This window comes from Pelobates fuscus, chromosome 6 (assembly GCF_036172605.1).
Source record: "Pelobates fuscus isolate aPelFus1 chromosome 6, aPelFus1.pri, whole genome shotgun sequence".
NCBI classification, from domain to species: domain Eukaryota; kingdom Metazoa; phylum Chordata; class Amphibia; order Anura; family Pelobatidae; genus Pelobates; species Pelobates fuscus.
Genome location: NC_086322.1, coordinates 285783651 through 285808285, shown reverse-complemented (window position 1 = coordinate 285808285; position 24635 = coordinate 285783651). Strand labels below are relative to the sequence as shown.

General features: G+C 44.6%; 1 protein-coding gene across 1 annotated transcript in view; it reads right to left on the bottom strand.

The window, feature by feature from the left end:
• Positions 1 to 24635, bottom strand: part of MARCHF10 (membrane associated ring-CH-type finger 10) — an 84676-nt gene that overhangs the window by 45576 nt on the left and 14465 nt on the right. Inside the window, exons 3-4 of the mRNA XM_063459363.1 lie at positions 18674 to 18829; positions 7145 to 7292 (exon numbers count right to left, since the gene is read on the bottom strand). Coding sequence (XP_063315433.1) covers positions 7145 to 7292; positions 18674 to 18829 — 304 coding nt within the window. The remainder of the gene's footprint in view (positions 1 to 7144; positions 7293 to 18673; positions 18830 to 24635) is intronic.

Here is a 24635-nt window from a genome sequence, read left to right as displayed (position 1 = left end):
GCATCTCACTGCACATGCTCAAAAAGATGGGATTTCCGACAGACAATATTTTGCACTCTGACACATATGCAAGAAGATGGCCTAATTCTGAAAGCCATGGGTACCCAAGAGACAAGTATTTCTCCTTTATGCTGGTTCTGGATTTTGAAGGTGAGATGCACCAAACTGATAACCTGCCTAGTGCCCTGTGGCATCTTAAATTGGCCTGCAAATTTATGGACCGCTATTCCTGTTCTAGGCTGTTAAAGTGAATTTGCCATTTGCTTGGAAAAGTGGATCAATTGAGCATTCTGCAGCATCATGGACCAATAGGCAAGATCCGAACCTCTTCTCTAAATGGCTTGTGTGACAGAACCATCCGTCTGTCTATTTCTTTGGTGGATTCGGCTATTTTGTGCCATCCGTCTAATTGACTGATTTGATATATTATGAAGCATATTTTACCGGTCCAGCCTGTTTCCAGCCGTTCGCATCATTTCGCACGAACTCCATGTATAATATATAGGTGGCCGCCATTTCGGGACTTTTGCACGTGTTCGCGGCCATCTTGCGTGCGAACAGCGGTGTTTGCCTGTGAACGCATGGAACTAAAAACGGATACACAAACAGGCGAACACCGCTGAGACCTCCATGCGCCCAGAAATTCGTGCTGGAACTACCGAACGACGGGCCATTCGGTAGTTACACGTAATCAGCTATGGGGAATCCAGCGAACTCGGAGATAGTTGTGGATGATGAGAATTTCGTATAGTTTTAACAGGCGAACGGAGACCGACTGCAGGGCCAAAACTTGTGGAACTCTTTTCGGCTAGAAAATCCGTGCAGTCGGTCAAAACTTCAAACATCCATAACTCCCGAACCCCACAACCGAATGGGCTGAAATTTGGACAGAGTGTTCCCCTAACCAAGACCTTTCAAGCGGTGCTGGACTTAAAGGTGTACCCCCTGTTTTTGGGGTACATCCAGAACTGGGGTAAAATATTGTACGTTATAATTGTGTTATGTGTTTATCTGAGGGGAGGAGACGTGGGGGTGTTACCCTGTGTATAATTGGTTGTTTTCATCCTCCCCCTGGGAGTGTCCTGTGTGTGCCTTTTCCTAATAAAAAGCAGGCTGGGTGTTCCAGTCCTCAGATCTTGTTTGACCCTCAACACGGAGCTTCAGTCTCGTTATTGGGGGGATTCTTATTCACGCTTAAGGACTATTTATGGGAAACTTATGCCGCTTGGTGGATATCGTTATTCGGTTGTTAGCGGCAGTTCGTGGAGTTCGGTTCGGGAACCTGAGTACATTCACGGATCCCGTTCGGGAGATTACCGCTTCCCCTGGTTATGGTTCGTGGATTATACATTATACGAACAAAGACTTGATACGGTGAGAGGGGAAGGTGGACTAAACGGCGATTTACTTAAGACAAACGGTGTCTTAACAACTGGTGGCAGCGGTGGGATGAATCCCACAACACAGAAGGAAAGAAATGCAGTATGAACAGTTAAGACGTGCTACTCTTAAGGACATAATAGAACGCCGAGGTCGATCAGCAAGCAATTTAAAGAAACGTGAAATTATTGCTTTGCTAAGGGAAATGGATGCAACACAGGGAACGGAGAGAGCTAATGTGCCCAGCAGTTTGGATTTAACACCCGAGGAAATACAATTTAACCGGGCAGTGCAAATAAGGCTGGCACACTTTGGCCCCAACCCCTCAGCAGACATTGTGGAACGTGTGCAAGCCACAGTAGCAGCACACCAAGTGCTCCAGGGAAGAGGAGCTGCAGCAGCAGAGGTACCCAATAACGATTCCGGAAGGAAAAAGGTACCCTTTGCTGCATTTAAAAATTTTATTGAAAATGAAGGAGAGATCGATGGGTTCCTGGCCGATTTTGAGAGGCAGTGTGCCCTACACCAGGTACCCACAGATCAATGGGTCACCATCCTCTCTGGGAAATTATCCGGCCGGGCTAGTGACGCATTTCGGGCCATCCCAGAGGAGGAGATCACCAGCTACCGGGCAGTGAAGGATGCGCTCCTAGCCAGGTATGCGGTGACCCCAGAAGTTTACAGACGGCGCTTCAGGGAAACCAACAAGCAGGTTGGCGATTCTTATGTAGAATGGGCTTGCAGAGTTCACCGTACTGCAGCCCACTGGATGGCAGGATGCCAAGCAGTATCGGGGGAGGAGGTGCTGCAGGTATTTTTACTGGAACATTGCTTCGATAGATTGCCTGCCGGGGTCCGGGAGTGGGTCAGAGATAGAAAACCCTCTATCCTACCCAAGGTGGCACGGTTGGCAGATGAATATACTGATGCTCGCAAGCTGGACAATACCGTTATTAAAGTCCCGACCAGAGTGGAATACCGACCAGCAGCCCCTCCGATTCCAACAGCATACCAAACCCCAGTGCATCGCACCCCAGCAGTACCACCGACCAATAATTATGTGCAGCCATCCAAGTTTAATGCCAGGGATTATTCCCAACCCATCCGGTGCTTTCTGTGCAAACAGTTGGGACACAAACGCCCGGAGTGTCCACTGAACAACGCCAACCAAGCTCAGTCCTGGAGGAGACCAGCCAACGCGAATCAGCGCCCGCCACAGCCTGCTGCTCACTGTGTAGAGCAGGAGGAATTCTGGGGCATCTTGCACGAAGCCGACCCGGTGCAAGCAGCCCATCAGGACAATCGCCAGCAACACCGGCAGACTGTGAAACTGAATGGCCGAGTGGTAAATGGACTTAGAGACACAGGAGCCACAATGACACTGCTCCAAAAGAACTTAGTCTCAGAGCACCAGCACACAGGAGACACAGTGGCCGTGAGGGTAGCAGGGGGAGCCGTATTCCGGTTACCTGTTGCCCGTGTTCACCTGGATTGGGGAGTGGGCGCTAGACACGTAGATGTTGGAGTCATGAAAGACTTGCCCGCTGATGTACTTCTTGGGAATGATTTGGCCCCTTTGGTTTCGGCCTATGCTCCGATGGGCCCCTTGGACGTTAACCCCGTGACTACTCGTTCTCAGACCCGTGCCTCTGGAACCAGCCCACCTACTGAGGAGACCCAGGTAAGACCCTTTTCCCCGACTGATACCTTAGCTCAGACCCCCTTACGTTGGGATTCCCCAGAGGAGTTTGGGAGGGAAACCCGGGCAGATCCGACCCTTCAAAAGTACAGGGACAGAGCAGATGCTGGAGAGGAAGGGATAGACGGGGAACGGTATAAGTGGGTGGGGCACAGGCTATACAGAATCCCGAAACCTTCCCAAAAGAAGATAGCCCCTCCGCAGAATCACCAGCTGGTGGTGCCCGCAAAATACCGGCAGGAGCTTCTGCGGATAGGGCACGATGTCCCGTTAGCAGGACATCTAGGGTCCCGCCGCACGGCCTATAGGATCTCGCAGAATTTCTTTTGGCCCAACTTCAACCAGGCTGTGCGGATGTATTGCAGTACTTGTGACACATGTCAACGGGTAGGAAAGCGGGGGGACCACCCTAAGGCTAAACTATCATCGATGCCTATTAAAGGGGAGCCCTTTTCCCGCATAGCTGTTGACATTGTGGGTCCACTGGCCAGGGCTAGTCCATCAGGCAAGAAGTATATTCTTACTGTGGTGGACTATGCCACTCGCTATCCAGAGGCAGTAGCACTGTCTAATATAGAGGCAGAGACGGTTGCTGATGCCCTGGTTAGGATTTTTACCAGGGTTGGGTTCCCTAAGGAGATTCTCTCCGACCAGGGAACCCAATTTACTGCGGTGCTCACCCAGCAGCTGTGGAAAGTGTGTGGCATTAAACCCTTGCTTAGCTCGCCTTACCATCCACAGACTAACGGTCTTTGCAAGCGTTTTAACGGTACCCTCAAACAGATGCTGAGGACCTTTACAGACACTTGCAGGGACTGGGAGAGATTCCTGCCTCACCTGCTGTTTTCGTACCGGGAGGTGCCCCAGGAATCTACTGGGTTCTCCCCTTTTGAGTTACTGTATGGGAGACGGGTCCGCGGACCCCTAGATCTCATCCGGGGACACTGGGAGGGGGAGACTGAGCAAGAAGGGACCCCCATAGTGCCATATGTTCTGGAACTCCGGGACCGCATGGAGAAACTGTCCCTGATGGTAAGGGAGAATCTCCAGGCGGCCCAGGGGAGACAGAAAAGATGGTACGATCAGGGTGCCCGACAGCGAGCCTTCCAGGTGGGGCAAAAGGTATTAGTGCTCAAACCTGTGAAGGCCAACAAGATGCAAGCATCTTGGCAAGGCCCGTACAAAATAGTAGCGCAGATCTGCGATACTACCTATTTGATAGCCAGCTGTTCAGACGAGAGGGTCCAGAGATCCTTTCATGTGAACATGCTGAAAGAGTATCAAGAACGACCTGAGAACATTGCAGCCGTATGTGCCCCAGCTACAGATGACCCTGAGAATTTGCCTCTTCCTGATCCGTTAGAGAGGGACCCCCAGACTGACCTCACCTCCCTCGTACAGTTAGGAGACAGGTTAAACCCCACAGAAAGGGTACAAGCGAAACAGTTGTTGTGGGAGAAACAAGCAACTTTCTCCCAGGAGCCAGGTTACACCCACCTCACTGTACACAAGGTAGAGACCCCTGGACAGACCCCATTACGACAGCCACCTTACCGTATCCCTGAAGCAGTCCGAGATGGAATGCGGAAGGAGATACAGGAGATGACCCAGCTTGGGGTCATCGAACCCTCTGACAGCCCTTGGGCTTCGCCTGTAGTCCTAGTACCTAAGAAAGATGGGACCACCCGGTTCTGTGTGGACTACAGGCGACTCAACGAGCGGACCACCACTGACGCCTACCCGATGCCCCGGGTAGACGAATTACTAGATCATATTGCCAGGGGACGTTATCTGACCACCATAGACCTATGTAAGGGCTACTGGCAGATTCCCCTGGCCGAGGATGCTATCCCGAAGTCGGCATTCGTCACCCCATTTGGCCTGTACCAATTTAAGGTCATGCCTTTTGGGATGAAGAATGCCCCGGCTACCTTCCAACGGATGGTGGATAGACTCCTGGATGGCTTCCAAGAATTTGCCTGTGCATACTTGGACGACATAGCGATCTACAGTGGGTCCTGGGAGGAACACCTGGTACACATAGGGGTGGTACTGGATAAGATTCGGGCCGCCGGCCTGACATTGAAGCCAGAAAAGTGCCATGTAGGTATGGCAGAAGTACAGTACCTGGGTCACCGAGTGGAATGTGGGAACCAGAGCCCGCCAAAGTGGAAGCGGTGGCTAACTGGCCCACACCCACTACTAAGACCCAGGTATTGGCCTTCTTGGGGACAGCAGGGTACTACCGGCGTTTCGTTCCTGACTACAGCTCTATTCCTAAGCCCCTGACAGACCTGATGAAAAAGAATTTGTCTAAGCAGGTCCTGTGGTCCCCGGCTTGTGAAGCTGCGTTCCAGGCACTGAAACAAGCTCTCGTGAATGCCCCTATCTTGGCTGCCCCAGTCCCTAACAAACGCTTTCTCGTTCACACAGATGCTTCCATGTATGGACTGGGGGCTGTGTTAAGCCAAGTTGGGGAAGATGGAGGAGAGCATCCTGTCGCATACCTCAGCCGAAAATTACTACCCAGAGAAGTGAGTTATGCGGCAGTTGAGAAAGAATGTTTAGCCCTAGTCTGGGCATTGAAAAAGTTAAGTCCCTACTTGTATGGGCAAGAGTTTTCCCTTGTAACGGATCATAACCCCCTCGTTTGGCTTAACCGGGTCTCAGGCGACAATGGGAGACTGCTAAGATGGAGCTTGGCATTGCAACCTTACAACTTTACTATTCGCTACAGACCCGGTAAGCTGAACGGAAATGCGGATGGCTTATCCCGGCAAACAGACATTTCCACCACCTCTTAGTCCGGGCATCCCCAAGTTGACCCGCCACAGGGTCAAGCCGGGTCTGCCGGAGTGTTCCACAAGGGGGGAGCCGTGTGACAGAACCATCTGTCTGTCTATTTCTTTGGTGGATTCGGCTATTTTGTGCCATCCGTCTAAATGACTGATTTGATATATTATGAAGCATATTTTACCGTTCCAGCCTGTTTCCAGCCGTTCGCATCATTTCGCACGAACTCCATGTATAATATATAGGTGGCCGCCATTTCGGGACTTTTGCACGTGTTCGCGGCCATCTTGCGTGCGAACAGCGGTGTTTGCCTGTGAACGCATGGAACTAAAAACGGATACACAAACAGGCGAACACCGCTGAGACCTCCATGCGCCCAGAAATTCGTGCTGGAACTACCGAACGACGGGCCATTCGGTAGTTACACGTAATCAGCTATGGGGAATCCAGCGAACTCGGAGATAGTTGTGGATGATGAGAATTTCGTATAGTTTTAACAGGCGAACGGAGACCGACTGCAGGGCCAAAACTTGTGGAACTCTTTTCGGCTAGAAAATCCGTGCAGTCGGTCAAAACTTCAAACATCCATAACTCCCGAACCCCACAACCGAATGGGCTGAAATTTGGACAGAGTGTTCCCCTAACCAAGACCTTTCAAGCGGTGCTGGACTTAAAGGTGTACCCCCTGTTTTTGGGGTACATCCAGAACTGGGGTAAAATATTGTACGTTATAATTGTGTTATGTGTTTATCTGAGGGGAGGAGACGTGGGGGTGTTACCCTGTGTATAATTGGTTGTTTTCATCCTCCCCCTGGGAGTGTCCTGTGTGTGCCTTTTCCTAATAAAAAGCAGGCTGGGTGTTCCAGTCCTCAGATCTTGTTTGACCCTCAACACGGAGCTTCAGTCTCGTTATTGGGGGGATTCTTATTCACGCTTAAGGACTATTTATGGGAAACTTATGCCGCTTGGTGGATATCGTTATTCGGTTGTTAGCGGCAGTTCGTGGAGTTCGGTTCGGGAACCTGAGTACATTCACGGATCCCGTTCGGGAGATTACCGCTTCCCCTGGTTATGGTTCGTGGATTATACATTATACGAACAAAGACTTGATACGGTGAGAGGGGAAGGTGGACTAAACGGCGATTTACTTATTAAGACAAACGGTGTCTTAACAGCTTGTTACATAAAACACTGGAGGGTTCATTTCATGATCTTTAGAAACTGCAATTTTTTTATCTGCTGCATAGCAGAATGTCCCATTCCTGATCTCACCTGGAGCTGATTTTTGTGGCTCTTTTAGATAGGTGGATGACGCCTTCTTTCTTATGATTTCTGAGTTCTTATGTATAGGTGGAAGCTTGGATCGCTTGATGTTGTCTTGCAATTCTTGTCTTCTCTCTCCAGCTGATGGTCCGGTAACCTGAAAGTAACCAGAACATGAACGTAAAACGCCCGACCCATGTTCTTCCTCTTACAAACACATTATATTTTATAGAGAAACAGATCATCCACTCTAAAAATTGCTTTGAAGTTTTAAGGCTTTACCCAACCTTGTGTATGCAGCTTGGATTAGAAAGTAAAGCCTTTTAAAAACATTATAGCAATAATTATTACATCTATAATACATTTTAATAATAGGATATAGCAGAATTGCTCTGTTTTTAAACTTGGCCTTGCATGCTGGTAAATTGCTACAGTGGTGATTGACTATCTTGAAAAAAATTGGATAAACAAAAAGACAGTTTTTAAAGAACATTATAGAGTTTAGAATACAAACATGTACTGCTAATGCCATAGTGTCTCATCACTATGTAGATTAGAGGGCTCCCCTTAACTTAAAGGGATACCATAGTCACTAGAACCACTACAGCTTAATGTAGTGGTTGTGGTGTCTATACTGTGTCCATGCAGGTTTTTCATTGTAAACACTGCCTTTTCAGCGTCTCCACACACTGCATGGAGGTGCAGAACGTTCCCCATAGAGATGCATTGATTCAATGCATCTCTATGAGGAGATGCTGATTGGCACAGCACAGCATTTTGCTGCGCGTGCACAATAGCCTCCAAATGCTTTCCTATGGGAAAGCGTTGGACTGGCTGAGATCATCAAGACTGATGATCTCAGCCATGGAGGCGGGGCCAGCCGCAGTAAGACCAGCACGACATGGGAAAAAAAGCGGAGTAAAAATCACCTTTTCAGCGCAATCGAAGCAGGGCAGGTCAGCTAAGGTGCCACACCAGCACTACAGCGTCAGTTTGTATTCTGACACTATATAATTTTTTTTTTTTTAAGTAATAAAAGGTTTTACTTACTTTTTTTCCCAGTGCCGAGACTCACTCGACGTTATCCAACAGGCATTGCTTCATTGCCTTATCCAATGCTTCTCGTACACACATCCAAACAAATGCTTCTCAAAGATAAGCATTGATTCCAAAGCTTCCCCATCATCAGCATTTGAAAACGCTCTGCGTCTTCATGCAATGCGTGAGGACATGGAAGTCACTAAACCACGCCATGTACATGCACCTTGGGTCAGACAGTGTTAAAAAAAAAACGTCAGTCTCCATAATCTTCCCTTCTTCTCTCCCTGCACAGAAGTAGAGAAATCCATAGAAAAGAACTGATGGTTTTGAAACACCGTCTGATCCAAGGTACATGTATATGGCTGATGGGTCCTGTCATATAATAAAATTAAAGAGGATGAGTTTTTCAAATTATTATTTTTTTTTTTTACAAATACTTAATGAAAAAAAAGTCTATTTCCTTTTAAAAAAAAAAGTCAAGATCATCTTGCCGTAGACACCGCTGAACAGAGATTGGCATTGATTAACAGTTGTGATAATGGCCAGCAGTAACCTTGTACCCTGGAGATCACAGCGTGATGGGCTATTAGGATAAGGGACTATATATTCTACAACAAGATAAAGCAACAAACAAATATATCCCATCAAACAGTCTTTAATTCCATCAAAAGGCAAGTCATAACAGGTTTTTGTTTTTTTTAACTGAGACTTTGCTTATTTAGCATGACATGATACAAGGTGTTATATTTAATTTAGCACTATTTGCAGTGCAGTGCCCGATTTAGAAGTAGACGTGCAAAGAAATGAGACACAGCATCTCTAAGTGCATCTAATCCTGTAAGACAAGTCACACAATTCTTTGAATGCAATAAATGGGCTGTGAAATATGGGGATTTTAGTCCAATAAACTCGAAAGGGCAGGTGTAACCATAAGGAGACCCTAGGCACCTGCCTAGGTCCCAGGTGTCAGACAGGGGTCCTGGAACCATGACTTAACTTGGCCCCATTTACCATCTCTATGTGGTGAATGAAGGGGGTCCAAACCGAAAACCTGCCTAGGGGTCCTGTGGGATCTTATTCATTTTCCTACGAGGAGAGGACAGGGTTTGAGAACTTGCACTAGGGCGGGTTCAACCCAAGTTATGAGACGGTCACTAAACACATTTAACAGAATATGGAATAATTTAGGAGCATAGTTAACTTTATTAACAATCCATTGTCGTGATACTTTTGCATATCCCCATTTTATTTATTCTCCATTCTTCTCCTAATCACGTTGAAATGTTACGGTTTAACGTTTTTGTAAAAGAGGCGATTGTTTTACTTCATGGTCTTCTCTTACTGGTTTTAATATCGTAATAAAGCCTTGTGGGTTCTCACGATGTCTTCACATTTGCTACTAGCCCACCTCATTGTCTGAATTCCCTTGGTTGTGGAGATAAACTACACTTCCCAGAGGACATCACATCTTCTCCCCTTACACTGATGTTCAATTCCAGTGACATCACATTTTCTATCACTCCATTACTTCCCAGTGAGAAGCTAGGAGTTTGGCCAAGAGTGGCATACAATAAGGCTCGTAAATGACTGCCAATTTAACACCATATAGATTACAGAGCATATGAACAATGGTGGCATTGACGAAAAGCAGGAGAACTGCCCTAACGAGGGATCTCTTGCTATACAGGCATGTCAAACATGAACTGTACAATTGCGTGCTCACCACATAGATTTGGATTTGCGTGTTGCCAACAGTAGCGTCCTTACTGCTGGGCGAAAGGGGCATCTGTCCTGTGCCTGGCCACAAAATAACAGACAAGGTAGGGAGGCAGGCCATTTTTATAAGTAGGTTTGTAGCATCTATCTATTTGCTAATAAATCTGTTAGCACGATATGTAGATGAAATGTCCTACATTTTCGGTAAATCTGTGTTAATTGTGAAAGTTGCGCTACATTAGGCAATCAACTTTGGCCAGCAACGATAGGCAGAAGGTTCTGCCCTGACCTAGTCCCAACCCATCATTGAATCACTGATGCATTAAGTAACCTCTACAATATCAGTACTGCAGCGGATAGGCTGGGCGAGTCCCAGTTTTTGTCAAATAGTTTTAAAACAGTTTGATATTAACCTGGGAGATGACACCCACATTCTCTTTGCACCATAACCATTTCACATAACTTTAGTAGTTATGGTGCTTAGAGTGATATAACTGATATACTAATATACTGATATATATATATATATATATATATATATATATACTGATATACTAATCAAAAAATTAGCAAACCAGATAATTCCACCAAGTGTTCAGGAATTCAGAGATTTATCAGTTCTGATCTACTGGGGATATTGGTAAAATTCTGCTGGTTGGGCAGCATCGGAAGAAATAAAATAAAAATTCAGGTGACCGTGTATTCAAAAACCACTCAACAGGGGGGCTGAGTCAAGCTGCTGACAAGGATAGTCGCATGGCCGAGGAGCTCCCGACCAAAACCGCACAAAACTGCCGATATTGGAGCCCAACAGACCCCCAAGGTGCCCATAGCACACCTGACAACGATGGGCAGAAAAATGAAAAAGCCAAAGTCCGACAAGCCCCGTCACAGCATGAACATCGGGGACATGTGGCGGCAGGCCCACGAGGCCGCAAACGCAACAATGGAGTCCCTGCATAGAGGCTGCACAGACTTCTCGGATGAGACATCCGATGAAGGAGAAGGGAGCCCCATACCGACAGGCTTACCACCACTGCGTGAGAGACCTCGACCACCCGCATCAACCCACACACCGGTAACCATGGAGGCTATCACAGCACTCATGGCCTCCCACCACGAAAAAATCTCAACGGAGGTGGCAACTATCAGGAAAGACCTGCAAGGCCTGTGTACCCGGCTGGGAACGGTGGAACACACCTCCAGAGACCACACAAGCCAAATTGCGGAACTGCAAGCGGCAATCTGCGAACTGAAAAAACAAGCGACACTTCATGAACAACAATTGGCCACCCAAGAAGACAGGAGACGTCAAAATAACCTGAAGCTCAGGGGGGTCGTGGATTCCACTCCAGAAGCAGAGCTCCCTCACTTTATCAGGCGTCTGCTAACCGCGCTCCTGACACCAAAAGTGGCAAAAACGATTATGCTGGACGAGATTTTTCGCATCCCAAAGCTGAATGCAGCACCACCAACGGCCACTGGGGATGTGATACTCTGCTTTCAAACAGCAAGAGACAAAAGGGCAGTACTCGACGCCATCAAGGGCCGGTCGACGTACACCTTTGAAGAAATTACCCTCTTTTTATGCGGATTTATCGAGTGGCACGCTGTCCTGGAGAAGATCCCTCCGGCAGGTCACCTCTCTCCTGCGGCAGCAACAGATGCGATACCGCTGGGGACCCGGCCGGACTCTGAGCATAGAAAGTGCAAGTGGCCCTGTGCTGGCCCGGAACCTACAAGAAGCTAAACCTCCCACTGTCAACCCGAGACGCAGCGTCAGCGCAGAGGGGCCCCTCAAGCCGCAGCCTCGGGACACACTCGGCCAGCACTCCGGAATTTGTGCCAAGGCAACTACCAACGGAACCCTATGCAGCAGCCACCACCTGAAGCGGGACTCTGGGATTGAGACTGCTCACCGTGACGCTTTTCCCCTCTTTCACCTCCACAAAGGTGTGAACTCTCACTCCAGCTACGGAGCACAAGGACTACCAGTTTGAACGGCACCACAGCCCAAATAACACTAAGACCCCCCCGAATACCACGCCAGTGGGACCACACACCTTGGATCACACCGTAGTAGCCTAAACCCACTGTCTAACAAAGCGACTATGCACACTAATCGAAAGTATAGCAACTACCCACATTAGTACACACAGTTTAGCCACTACACTAGATACGCTAGGGGTATGGGATAAACGCTCCACCACTCACAGCCCTACAACTCATGTAGCTGTGTCCTTCATTCCAGCGAGCGGGGGCACATAGCTTTAGGAAGCCACACTGGTTAGCAGGGTGACACTACACCCTAACTCTTTAATCGCCCAGAGCAAGCGAAGTTTACATCCGGTTTAGCGACCATCACCTGTTTTTTGTTTGTTTTTTCTCTCCCTTTTTCTAAAGTTAACATGTTAGTACTGTATCTAAGCATTTCTAGACCAAGCTCTGATGTCTTTTATTTTAACAACACCATAAGATGTGCTGACCTTTTCTGCTTCAAAATATAAAAATGTGCAGTTCTCTTACTTGCCATGTTTGAAAATGTATGATGTTGATATGCCTGTGACTGTTGTTGTGGCAACACAGGCTGGCTGTTGAAACTTGCACAACAAAAATAAAGAATTAAAAAAAAAAAAAAAAACACTCAACAAACGGTATGTAATAACCACAGAAAGACCTTATGGTCAGTACATCAAAGAATGTCTATAAAAATACACAAAGGACCAAAAACTCTCATAGGGTAATATGCAATCAATGAATGAAGTGCAAAAGGCAGTAGGAATTTCACTCACATACTCCTGAGCCTCATACAGCAGGCTCAGACTTTGATAGCGTGAAATAAAATATTGATTGTGTCCTGATTTACACCTCCATAACATCCTCCGTTATTTGGCTTGGGAAAAGCACCAACTCCAATGAGGAATCACAAGGAGTTCTTATAGAAGGTAATACTTTTTTTACAGGAACCAATAATCACCAGACATAAAATTGCACAACGCGTTTCGCCTTAACAGTCTATTTCCTGGTGCATAATTACTTCAAGAATTGCTCTATTTAAAACACTATGAATCCCAAAGTTTAAACTGGTGCCATACGACAGAGGTTCTGACTGTCACTCCATATACTACGTAGACTTCCGATGTTACAAGTCTAGTTACCACTAGACTTGTGACATCATTACAAATCAGCATATGACACCCAAGATGGAAGTGCACGAGAATGGCAAATTAAGAAAAACAAATAATGAAATAAATTAAAAAAAAACAAACAAAAAAAAAAAAAAACATTAAATGTCACATCAATCGAAAAAAAAAGAAAATCAAAAACAGAAATTTTTACTTACCGTAAATTCTTTTTTTCTTAATATGGTGGCAGTCACATATGGGTTTTGCTCCTCCCTGTGGACAAGACTTTTAACAAGCTTATTAAAAAGGATCCTCCCCCTTTGGGTATAAAGGCTCAGACCGCAAAACCTACCCCAGTACGTGACAAGTAAAGAAACCAGACAAATCCAATATCCAATGCAAAATTACTTTAATAAAGAGGGAGGGTTATAATACTGCCACCATATTAAGAAAAAAAGAATTTACGGTAAGTAAAAATTTCTGTTTTTTCTGTCATATGGTGGCAGTCACATATGGGATATAGCAAGAATCCCTCTGGGCGGGACCTATGCCACGACGGCTTGTAACACCTTACGCCCAAAGGCAGCTTCAGAGGCAGAGAAAATGTCTAGCCGGTAGTGCTTGATAAAGGTGTTGTAAGATGACCAGCATGCTGCCTTACAAATGATTTCTGGAGATGCAAGTGCTCTTTCTGCCCATGAGGTAGCCATAGCTCGAGTAGAATGGGCCTTGATAGCAGCAGGCGACTGAAGACCTGAGGAAGAATATGCCAAATCGATAGCCTGAATAAGCCAACGAGATAAAGTACCACGGGAAGATGCCTTACCCTTTAAGTGACCCTGAAAATTAACAAACAGGTGATCCGACACTCTGAATTCCTTTGTTCTGTTTAAATATATACGTAACGCTCTTCTTACGTCCAACTTTTGCCATCTGTGTTCTTGAAGGGATGAGGGCGCACTAAAAAAGGAAGGTAAAATAATAGGTTGATTCACATTCTTTGAAGATAAAACTTTAGGAAGAAAAGATGGTCTCGGGTAAAGAACCACCTTGTCCTCATGGAAAATAGTGAATTCGTCTGAGGAGGATAGGGCGTGAAGTTCTCCCACTCTTTTGGCTGAGGTGATGGCCACCAGAAACAAAACCTTAAGAGATAAATTTTTTAAAGGAACTTCCTCCAAAGGTTCAAACGGGGTAGCACTAAGGGCTTGAAGGACTAGGGCTAAGTCCCATGATGGAAACACTGATCGTTTAGGAGGCCTCCTGAGGCTGATAGACCTAAAAAACCTTCTGATAAAAACATTTGCTGCCAGATCCTTTAGAAGAAAAAAATTTAAAGCAGATATTTGGACCTTGAGAGTTGAGACTCCCAGGCCAGCGTCAAAGCCTTCTTGTAAAAACTGAAGAATGTTATCAATTGATGGTTGTAAGATCGGGAACCGGTGATCCCTACACCAGTGCAGAAACTTGGACCAAATTCTAAAGTATATCCTAGAAGTCGATACTCTAGTGGCGCGGAGTAAGACAGCTATTCTCTCATCCTGCAATCCCTTGTTTCGAAGGATCAGCCTTGCAGTAGCCAAGCCGTCAATCTGAACATCTCTAGTACCTTCAAGGGTAGGTTCCTGTTCACAATGAGATGAGCTGACACTGGAAGTTCCCAATAGCTGATGGTCATCTCTTTTAGGGCGGCAAACCAGGCTCTGTTTGGCCAATAAGGGATTATTGCCAATATCCTTGCCCTGTCTGTTCGTATCTTGAGGAGAACCTTTGGGATCAGGGGCAGAGGTGGGAAGATGTAAGCCAGCTGAAAATCCCACCTTATTGATAGAGCGTCTATCCAACTGGGTCGATCCGTTCTGAATAGGGAGGCGAAGTGGTAAACCTTCTTGTTTGATCTTCTTGCCATCAAATCTACTTCTGGTACGTCGAATTTCACAGTTAGGATTCTGAATACGTCCGGGTTTAGCGACCATTCCTTTTGGTCCCACTTTCCCCTGCTCAAATCGTCGGCTATAACATTGTCGCTGCCTCTTATGTAGACCGCCGTAATGTCTTCCAGATTTCTCTGCGCCCATTCCATAACGGCTGTACAAAGACTGTAAAGCCTTCTCGCTCTGGTTCCTCCCTGTCGATTGATATAAGAGACTACCGTACGATTGTCTGACTGTATCTTGACCGCTCTTTGAAGTAACCAAGGTCTGAGGTGATGAAGAGCATACAGAACCGCCAACAATTCTTTGAAATTTGTGGATTCCTCTGCTTCTTTGGAAGACCATTTTCCTTGGAACATGGTGGAACCCAAGTGGGCTCCCCAACCTGAGTTTGAAGCGTCTGTGGTGACTATCAGCCAGACCTTTGGTAGAAAGGACAAGCCTTTTAACAGGCACTCTGAGGTTATCCACCAATCTAGCTGCTTTTTCACCTGAGGGGACAGTAGGAATCTTTCGTCTAGATCTTCCTCCTTCTTTGACCAAGACGTCAGGATGTTCCACTGTAAAGGTCTGACCTTTGATCTTGCCCATTTGACTGCGGGAAAAGTGGCCGTAGGAAGCCCTAACACACTCATGGCCTCTCTGAATGAACAACTTTTCATTCTCTGGAGGTTGGAAATCGATCTTCGGATCTTTATTCTCTTCCGTCTGGGCAGAAAAATAGACATGGTGGTTGAATCGATCTTGAACCCGAGAAACTCTATTACTCTTGTTGGAATGCAAACTGATTTTTTTAGATTCAAAATCCAACCATGGTCCTGAAGAAACTTTATAGTGATCCGCAGATCCTCGTGCAGTTGATCTTCGGTATGTGCCACCAGTAGCCAGTCGTCTAAATATGGGACAATAGAAACACCCTTTTCCCTTAAATGAGCAGTTAGAGGAGACAGGATTTTGGTAAAGATTCTTGGAGCGGAGGACAGACCAAAAGGTAGAGCCCTGAACTGGAAATGAACGGTGTGACTTCATCTTCTTATTGCAAATCTTAGATATTTCCTTGAAGTAGTGGCTATCGGAACATGTAGATAGGCATCCTTTAAGTCGATTTTTACCATAACGTCTCCGTTTTGCAATAGGGGAAAAATTGATGCGATTGATTCCATACGGAATCTGTGATAAGGGATAAACTGATTTATCCTCTTCAGATCCAGAATGGGCCGAAATGAGTGGTCTGGTTTTGGAACGAGAAACAGTCTTGAATAGACTCCTCGAAATTCCCGTTTCTGTGGCACTCTTTCTATTACCCTTTTGTGAAGAAGCATCCTGGTCTGACAATCTAGAGCTCGAGATTTCTTTCTGGACTGGTAGGATGAAAGTAGAAACCTTGATCTTGGCTTTTCCAGAAAAACAATCTTGTGTCCCTTTCGGATAATCCTTAGAACCCAAGGATCCTTTGTGGTCTGTTCCCATGTCGGTAAAAAATATTGGAGTCGTCCTCCTACACCTCTGGCGTCAAAAACGCTTCCCTTTGTCTCTGAAGCTTCTCTTGACTTCGTTACTCTGTTCAAATTTTCGTTTTTTTTCTTTTCTTTGAAAATAGTGTGGTCTTTCCTGAAAGGGTCGTCTACCCCTGGATTGATAATTCCTGTAGCCTGCTCTCCAGGAAATTTTTCGATCCTGAGGAAGTGCCTTCTTGGTTTCAGACATCTGACGTATGATTTCCTCTAAGGGAGCGCCGAACAATTTAGCCTTTTCCAGAGGAAGTTCACAAAGGACTGCCTTGGACGCCGTATCTGCCGACCAAGACCTCAACCATAGGGCACGTCTTGCCACCGAAGTCAAACCCATGATCCTGGAGGCCAATTTTATCACTTCTACTGACATATCCAAAAGGAATTCATTCGCTAAATGCATGTTCTGAAACATGTGACTAAGATCAACGACCTGGCCAGATGAAAAATTTTCTTGTACTAGATTTAGCCAAACTTCATTCGCTCTGGCTGCTGCTGCCCCTGCCAGAAGGGCTTTACATTGGAAACCGGCTGTCTGATAAGCTCGCCTACACGAGGTTTCGGCTCTCTTATCCATGGGATTTTTTAATGCTGCAGTTTCTCCAATAGGGATCGTGGTTCTCTTGGCAATCTGTGCCACCTGAACATCAACTTTTGGGAGATCTTCCCACATAACGTCGCTAGCCAGCTTAAAGATGTCCTTGAAGTGTCTGGAAATAAAGGCACGTTTTTCCGGGTTTTTCCATTCCCTAAAAATAGAATCAACTAGGCTCTGTTGTACAAAAAAAACCTCTCTTAGGATTTTCTGCTCCCTGAGGTAGGATGGTCAGATTCACTTCTTTAACAAATTTACGGATTGCCTCTGATGGAAAACCCACTGGTTCACTGGATGAGGAACCCGAATCTTCTGATTCGACAGAAGAAGAACATTCCCCTGAAGATGATCCAGATGAGGAATCTCTTTCTTTTATTGATCTTTCGTTGACTGGGGGCTTCTACCCTCTTAGAATCCTTAATCGTGTCCAAGGCCTGGGACAAACTCTCCTGGAACCAGGATAGGAAAGATTGCATATCCTTTTGCTTCTCTCTTTCCAACGAGTTTGCAGTACACAGACTGCATATTTTCTTCCTAGACCCGTCTGGGAGGGGAGTTGCACATTCGCTGCAAACAATATGTTTGGACTTCACTGTAGCCTTTCTAGGCGTGGGAGTTAGTTTCTCTTTATCCATCTCAGGTGGACTAGACATATCTGAAAAAATTAAACGGATATTCCTTAGAAAGTATTTTCTCCTTCAGAAAGTATTTCAAAGTAAAGATCTATTTTCTGTAAATCTTACCTCAAAATACCTCTGAGCCGTGTGGGGGGGCAGGTGACACGGCGTACCTCTTCTGATCTGCATCATGCTGTCAGTGGGTACTAGCACAGCTTTTAAATTCAAATTTTCGCGTTTTTTTTTTTTTTTTTGCAATATCTCTTTAAGCTTCCGTTTGCGCATGCGTCTTTGCGCACCCGGAAGCTTAGGTGGAACGCAACCACCACCCGGGCGTGCGTTCCACCGCTGTGCGCTTGCTCAGAGCGAGCTCCGCCTCCCGGAAGTATTTGCCGGAAACTCTCGGCATAAATTACAGACCTCAGTATGCTCCGTAACGATTAAGAAAACGGAGCATGGGCCACTCAGCTTACCACCCGGGCAGCTCTCGGACCGGATCCCCCAGACAGCAACCTGTGTGTCTCACCAACGACGAAGTCCTGTCCATCCCTATCGGGACAAGAAAGAAGACTGGGGTAGGTTTTGCGGTCTGAGCCTTTATACCCAAAGGGGGAGGATCCTTTTTAATAAGCTTGTTAAAAGTCTTGTCCACAGGGAGGAGCAAAACCCATATGTGACTGCCACCATATGACAGAAAAAATAGGTACATATACTCAGCACCAATATCACTCTGTGTGCATTTTGTGAAGAGTATGAAACTGGTTTCGAAAAGTAAATAAATAATTCTCATAAGAAAATGCCACAAGTTGGGGAAGGAAGGATGACGTGTAATCTACGCATGTTCTTACCTTTTGATCTATACTTCTAAAGCTACTAGTACAACGCATTTGCCTTGTATTTCCAACACTCGTAAAAACATACTATTAAGGCAATAAACAGAGAATGGATAGTAGAAGAGACAAAAAAAGTGTAAAAAAAGAAGCTTATTAAAATATTTACTGTTTTCTTTGTGGTCATCCCAGATTGCCACGGCTTCTTGTAACTGCGTGCAGAATGGATGTTACTGGAAGGATTGTGGGTATAGTGGGATGTAATTTGTTGCTGTCTTGTACGCTCAGCTTGCTCTCTTTCTCTCTCCTGATGTCGTAAATAAGCCTAGATGATAGTTGCCAAAAATTCAGATTAAACATATCATTTATCTGGCCATTTCAATTTTCTAGTGACATCGGCAGGGTTATCTACTAAAGGGAGAATTCAAAGTCAATTCAAGTTGAGTTTTAAAGTTAAGGCCAGAGTATCTGAATTAAAAGAATAGCTGACAGAGAATTTTTCTAGTTTGGCTATTTTAACTTTGAGGGACACTCCAAGCACCAAAACAACTTCATCTAAATTAGGATTTTTACACAATAGGTGTGGAATATGTGGCGCTAAGTAGTAGGTATAAACAGTGGGTTTTAGCTGCTGAAAAACACTCTGTGGGTACTCCTCAAAAGCCCACCATACAAAGATAATCACCAAGATACAAAAAAGGTTTCAGGCCCAATTGGTGTTGCCACCCCTTGGGTCCTCTACCTTTAAGAGTGCAGCGCTGTGTTTGGTTACAGTAAATTACCTGTGGTTCAAAGACAGGTACCCTTTGCGTTCTCCAATATAGTGAATATACAAAAGAAAACAAAAATATATACAAATGATTGTGCAGTATATTAAACACTGTGGTTGGAAATTGAGTGAGTTCACAATTGCGTCTACACTCACATTTTTTAGAGCCTTTTCAAGTGAATTAGGCTCTAAACTTGTGCACGTCTGTGTCTTTAAAGGTAGATCACACGACCCCTCTCTCCAAGTTGGATGGTGTATTCTCCTCTCCACTCGGTATATGAAAGACACAGAATTAACGAGCTAAGTGTAGCATCCTTTGCAGTTTTTGTGAGTTTTTTAAAAAATGAGATTAAAATGCTCACCTTGTTTAGAGCCTTTTGGTAACTGGCTCTAAGTATGCAGACCTAGTTGACACTAGGTCTGCATACTTAGAGCCAGTTACCAAAAGGCTCTAAACAAGGTGAGCATTTTAATCTCATTTTTTAAAAAACTCACAAAAACTGCAAAGGATGCTACACTTAGCTCGTTAATTCTGTGTCTTTCATATACCGAGTGGAGAGGAGAATACACCATCCAACTTGGAGAGAGGGGTCGTGTGATCTACCTTTAAAGACACAGACGTGCACAAGTTTAGAGCCTAATTCACTTGAAAAGGCTCTAAAAAATGTGAGTGTAGACGCAATTGTGAACTCACTCAATTTCCAACCACAGTGTTTAATATACTGCACAATCATTTGTATATATTTTTGTTTTCTTTTGTATATTCACTATATTGGAGAACGCAAAGGGTACCTGTCTTTGAACCACAGGTAATTTACTGTAACCAAACACAGCGCTGCACTCTTAAAGGTAGAGGACCCAAGGGGTGGCAACACCAATTGGGCCTGAAACCTTTTTTGTATCTTGGTGTTCATCTAAATTAGGTTGTAATGGTGCCAGAAGGCCCTGGGAGCAACTCTTACCTCAAGGGTTAAACCGTTCTCAAACGGTCTAACCCTTAAGTTGCCACCAGCGGCGTTGTCCACTTTCCCCCACCAGGCATGGACACAACTAATTGGCTGATAGCGGTTAGCTGACGCGCTCAGCCAATCAGTGACTCCTCATTTTCTAAACTGGCTTAGACAGAAATATACCTTTTCCAAGTCAGTTTTGTGAATGAGGAGTGACTGATTGGTTGAGCGCAGCAGCTGACCGCTCTCAGCCAACCAACGGTGCCCCTGTGCCCCACTCTGGCACTTCCGGAATCTGAAGCTTCAGAATCCAGATGCCGCCAGGAGGAGTGGACAAAGCAGTTTTAGTGTATAGATCATTCCCCTGCAATTCACTGCTCAATTCACTGTCATTTAGGAGTTAAATCACTTTGCTTCTGTTTATGCAGCCCTAGCCACACCTCCCCTGGCTATGATTGACAGATAACTTGGGTGAATTAGGCGCTCGCTATATATAGTAGAGTGATGTGGCAGTATGTATTGATAAAATATGTGAATAAATAATAAAAATATCGTACTCACATTTGCTAGAGCAGAACTTTCTCTAGTCTTAATGGCGTAGGTGGTATAGTCCCCACCAAGGAACAAGTAGGTAACCAGGAGTGAAAAAATAAAAAATCCGAAATATGGTAAGTAAGGATAATTTATTTAACAATAGTTAAAAAAGAGATTAAAAATATAAATATATAGTCTCTAAAAATCCACTTTTTAGAGACTATATATTTATATTTTTAATCTCTTTTTTAACTATTGTTAAATAAATTATCCTTACTTACTATATTTCGGATTTTTTATTTTTTCACTCCTGGTTACCTACTTGTTCCTTGGTGGGGACTATACCACCTACGCCATTAAGACTAGAGCAAGTTCTGCTCTAGCAAATGTGAGTACGATATTTTTATTATTTATTCACATATTTTATCAATACATACTGTACTATTTGGAGTTCTTTTATCTTACATATATCGCCCATATGAGAGTGTGAAGACCCCATATATCCTTAGACGGGGATTGTTCCGTCCAGGCGAGATAACAGCTGAGCTCTGAGTTAGCTCTGGGCCATGTGAGTGTGGAATATCTACAATTATTTATCCACCCACCATATTTAAATATACTACACTATTATTGTTTTTTATGTTTTATGCTTTTTTTGAGGTCTACTGTGTAAAGAAGACTATAAACCACAACTTCTGTGTACATATATATATATATATACATATATATATATATATATATATATATATATATATATATATATATATATATGCATATATGATTGACAGAGCCTACATGAAAAGAAAAAAACTGGTTTCACTTTCAAACAGATGTAATTTACCTTAAATAATTGTATCTCAATCTCTAAATTGAACTTTAATCACATACAGGAGACTCTTGCAGGGTCTAGCAAGCTATTAACATAGCAGGGGATAAGAAAATCTTAATTAAACAGAACTTGCAAAAAAGAAAGCCTAAATAGGGCTCTCTTTACAGGAAGTGTTTATGGAAGGCTGTGCACGTCACATGCAGGGAGGTGTGACTAGGGTTCAGTAACAAAGGGATTTAACTCCTAAATGGCAGAGGATTGAGCAGTGAGGCTGCGGGGGCATGTTCTATACACCAAAACTGCTTCATTAAGCTAAAGTTGTTCAGGTGACTATAGTGTCCCTTTAAATTCTCACTTTAGTGAATAACTCTGTCAATGTTACACTTTATACCTGAAAATTAGACCAATTAAAAAAGGTAACCATATAACAAAAAGAATGTAACAGGTTCGTAGGTGGGACTCAACAGGTGGGTAAATGATAGAGGCAAGAGTTGCTATGCCTTTAAAACATGATGATAAACTATCAAATAATTATTCAGATCTTTTTCTCTCTTCAATATGCACAGCTCATTTTACTCCAGATTAATGTGCTAGTAAAATAATGGTTAGCTTATAGCAAGACGCGTTTACCGGGCACGAATTCTCATTTTACGGTAGACAGCATCAGTGCCAAGTTAACTGCAAACTTTAAGAACTTGGGCTGAAGCCAAGTTAAATTGCTGACTTAAAACAAAATAGGCTGCAGAATGGACAGAAAATGCCACGTTCTAACAGGTATTCATCCAAAAAAACTGAATGTGGAGCAGAATGGAAGAATTAATATAATGTAGCACAATATGAGGTCAGTGTGGGCATATACATAGAATTTGGACTCTTACTGAAATTAGGACTTTTTATATAGTTTATGAAATAGTGGTTCTTCTGTGATATATAGTATAAATGAGGGAAAGGACTTTTTTAATCAAATAAAAGTTACACATAGTTTAAAATTATTATTATTTTTTTTTATTTTTTTAATCAGTTTCGAGACTTGTAACCAGAATGGAGTGACTTTCGGACAAAACGGGGCCCGCACAAAAATTCTGGGTAGAAGCTTGGGAACTGTGGGATGCATATAACAAGCTAACAATCTAATTTACACCAACTAAGGACCTAACTGACAATTTTTCACAAATTGAACTTGAGAGTTAAAGCGGGAAACCTATACACCCTCGACTACACCCTCTCCCCTACCTACCATACTCCCACCCACCCTCCCCCCCTGTTATACCACTGTTGTACTAAGGTTGTAACTCCACACGGAAAAGTAAAAAATAATAAATAAATAAATAAAATAAAATAGTACAGGGAGCAGCGGAACTAATGTAGGGAAAGTAACCACATGTATTGAATTAAAGGATGTCATAAACTCATGTATGCCTAAATGTAAGCAACAAATGTACGACAAATAATATGCCTGTATGTCATTATGTATGTTAAACGTGGCAGAAATATGTTGATACTGACAAAATTGCAAATGCTGTAAACCTGTACTGTTTTAAAAAATTGCAAATAAAAAATTAAAACATTTTTTTTGTTGATGTAAGATTTTTAAGTATTTTATTTTGTTTATTTCAATAGTCAAAAGATGAATGCATAAATTTGCTTAGCTAAACATATTAACCCCTTCTGGACATCCTGTGTTGCCATGACAGCCATTAAAAGTTAAAATTTTAACAAATACCTCCAGTCATGGCCACATTTAAAAAGGAGGCTTGAATTTGAATGGAATATTACTAGTCACTTAATCTAGTACTGTGAATGAGATGGGCACTTACGTTTAGTAGGAAAGAGCTTCCGGGCACGAAAGCCGCACATGTGACCAGGGTATAAAACAGGGGTCGACAACCTATGGCACGCGACGGCTCTGGCCTATCAGAAGTCCCAGTGTGACTTCAGATATTTGCTAGTGCAAACCGAGCTGTGATTGCAGGTGGTCAAGGGCAATTTTCCATGTACGCATTACAGCAGTTAGAGAAAGTGATCTCAGATCACTTCATACCAACACTTGTGAACGTGAATCCGCACTAGATAAGAGCAGCCCACAGCAGCTATCACAGCTCCAGCTCTTAACCAGTACCTGGCCAGCCAGGTCCCCACTGGACCCGCCGGGAAGCCGCCTGCACTGCTAGATATACACAGAGCTGCTGAAGAAGCCTCTCTCACATACAATTAATAAAAAAACAACACACACCCAAACACACACAGTCCCCACAAACACAACACCACTGACAAACCATACACACACACAATTACACAAGCAGCCTCACATATGCAATACCACAAGCAGCTCCACACAGGCCCGGACTGGCCATCGGGCAAACCGGGCAAATGCCCGGTGGGCCGCGATGGCCATGGGCCGAGGCCGGCAGGAAAGATCAAGAGATCTCTCCTGCCGGCCCATGCAGGGCAGCACCGGCCCCAAGGTGGAGTCCTGTCTCCCATCATGGGCCGGAGGGGAGAACGCAGAGCAGCTTCCTTCTCTTCCTCTCGCGAGCTCCGAGATTATCAGAGCGTTGCCATGGTAACCCGTGGCAACGCTCTGAAAACCCAGCGCTCGCGAGAGGGAGAGAAACATGGTCTGTACCCTGCGGGGTACAGACTGAATTACTTGCCGCTGGACCACCTGGGATCGTTGCGTGGCGTGCCCTCCCTCCTCACTGGACCACCAGGTATGTGAATGCTTCCTCTCTCCCCTGCCAAGTTAAAAGGGGGGAGTAAATGGTATTATTTTTTTGTAATTACTTTTTTTGTTAATTCTTAAATTAATAATGTGAAGAAGTTGAGCGTTGGGCCAAGCCAATTGAAGGTCTCCCCAATGATGTACAAATTTTGGTGAACAAAATCGTATATGGCCATATCATCCACTATATACACCCCCCTCACATACACACACACACACACACACACACACACACTGCACCCCCTGCACTAACACACTACACAAACTGCACTAACACACTACACAGACTGCACAAACACACTGCACCCCCTGCACTAAAACACACTG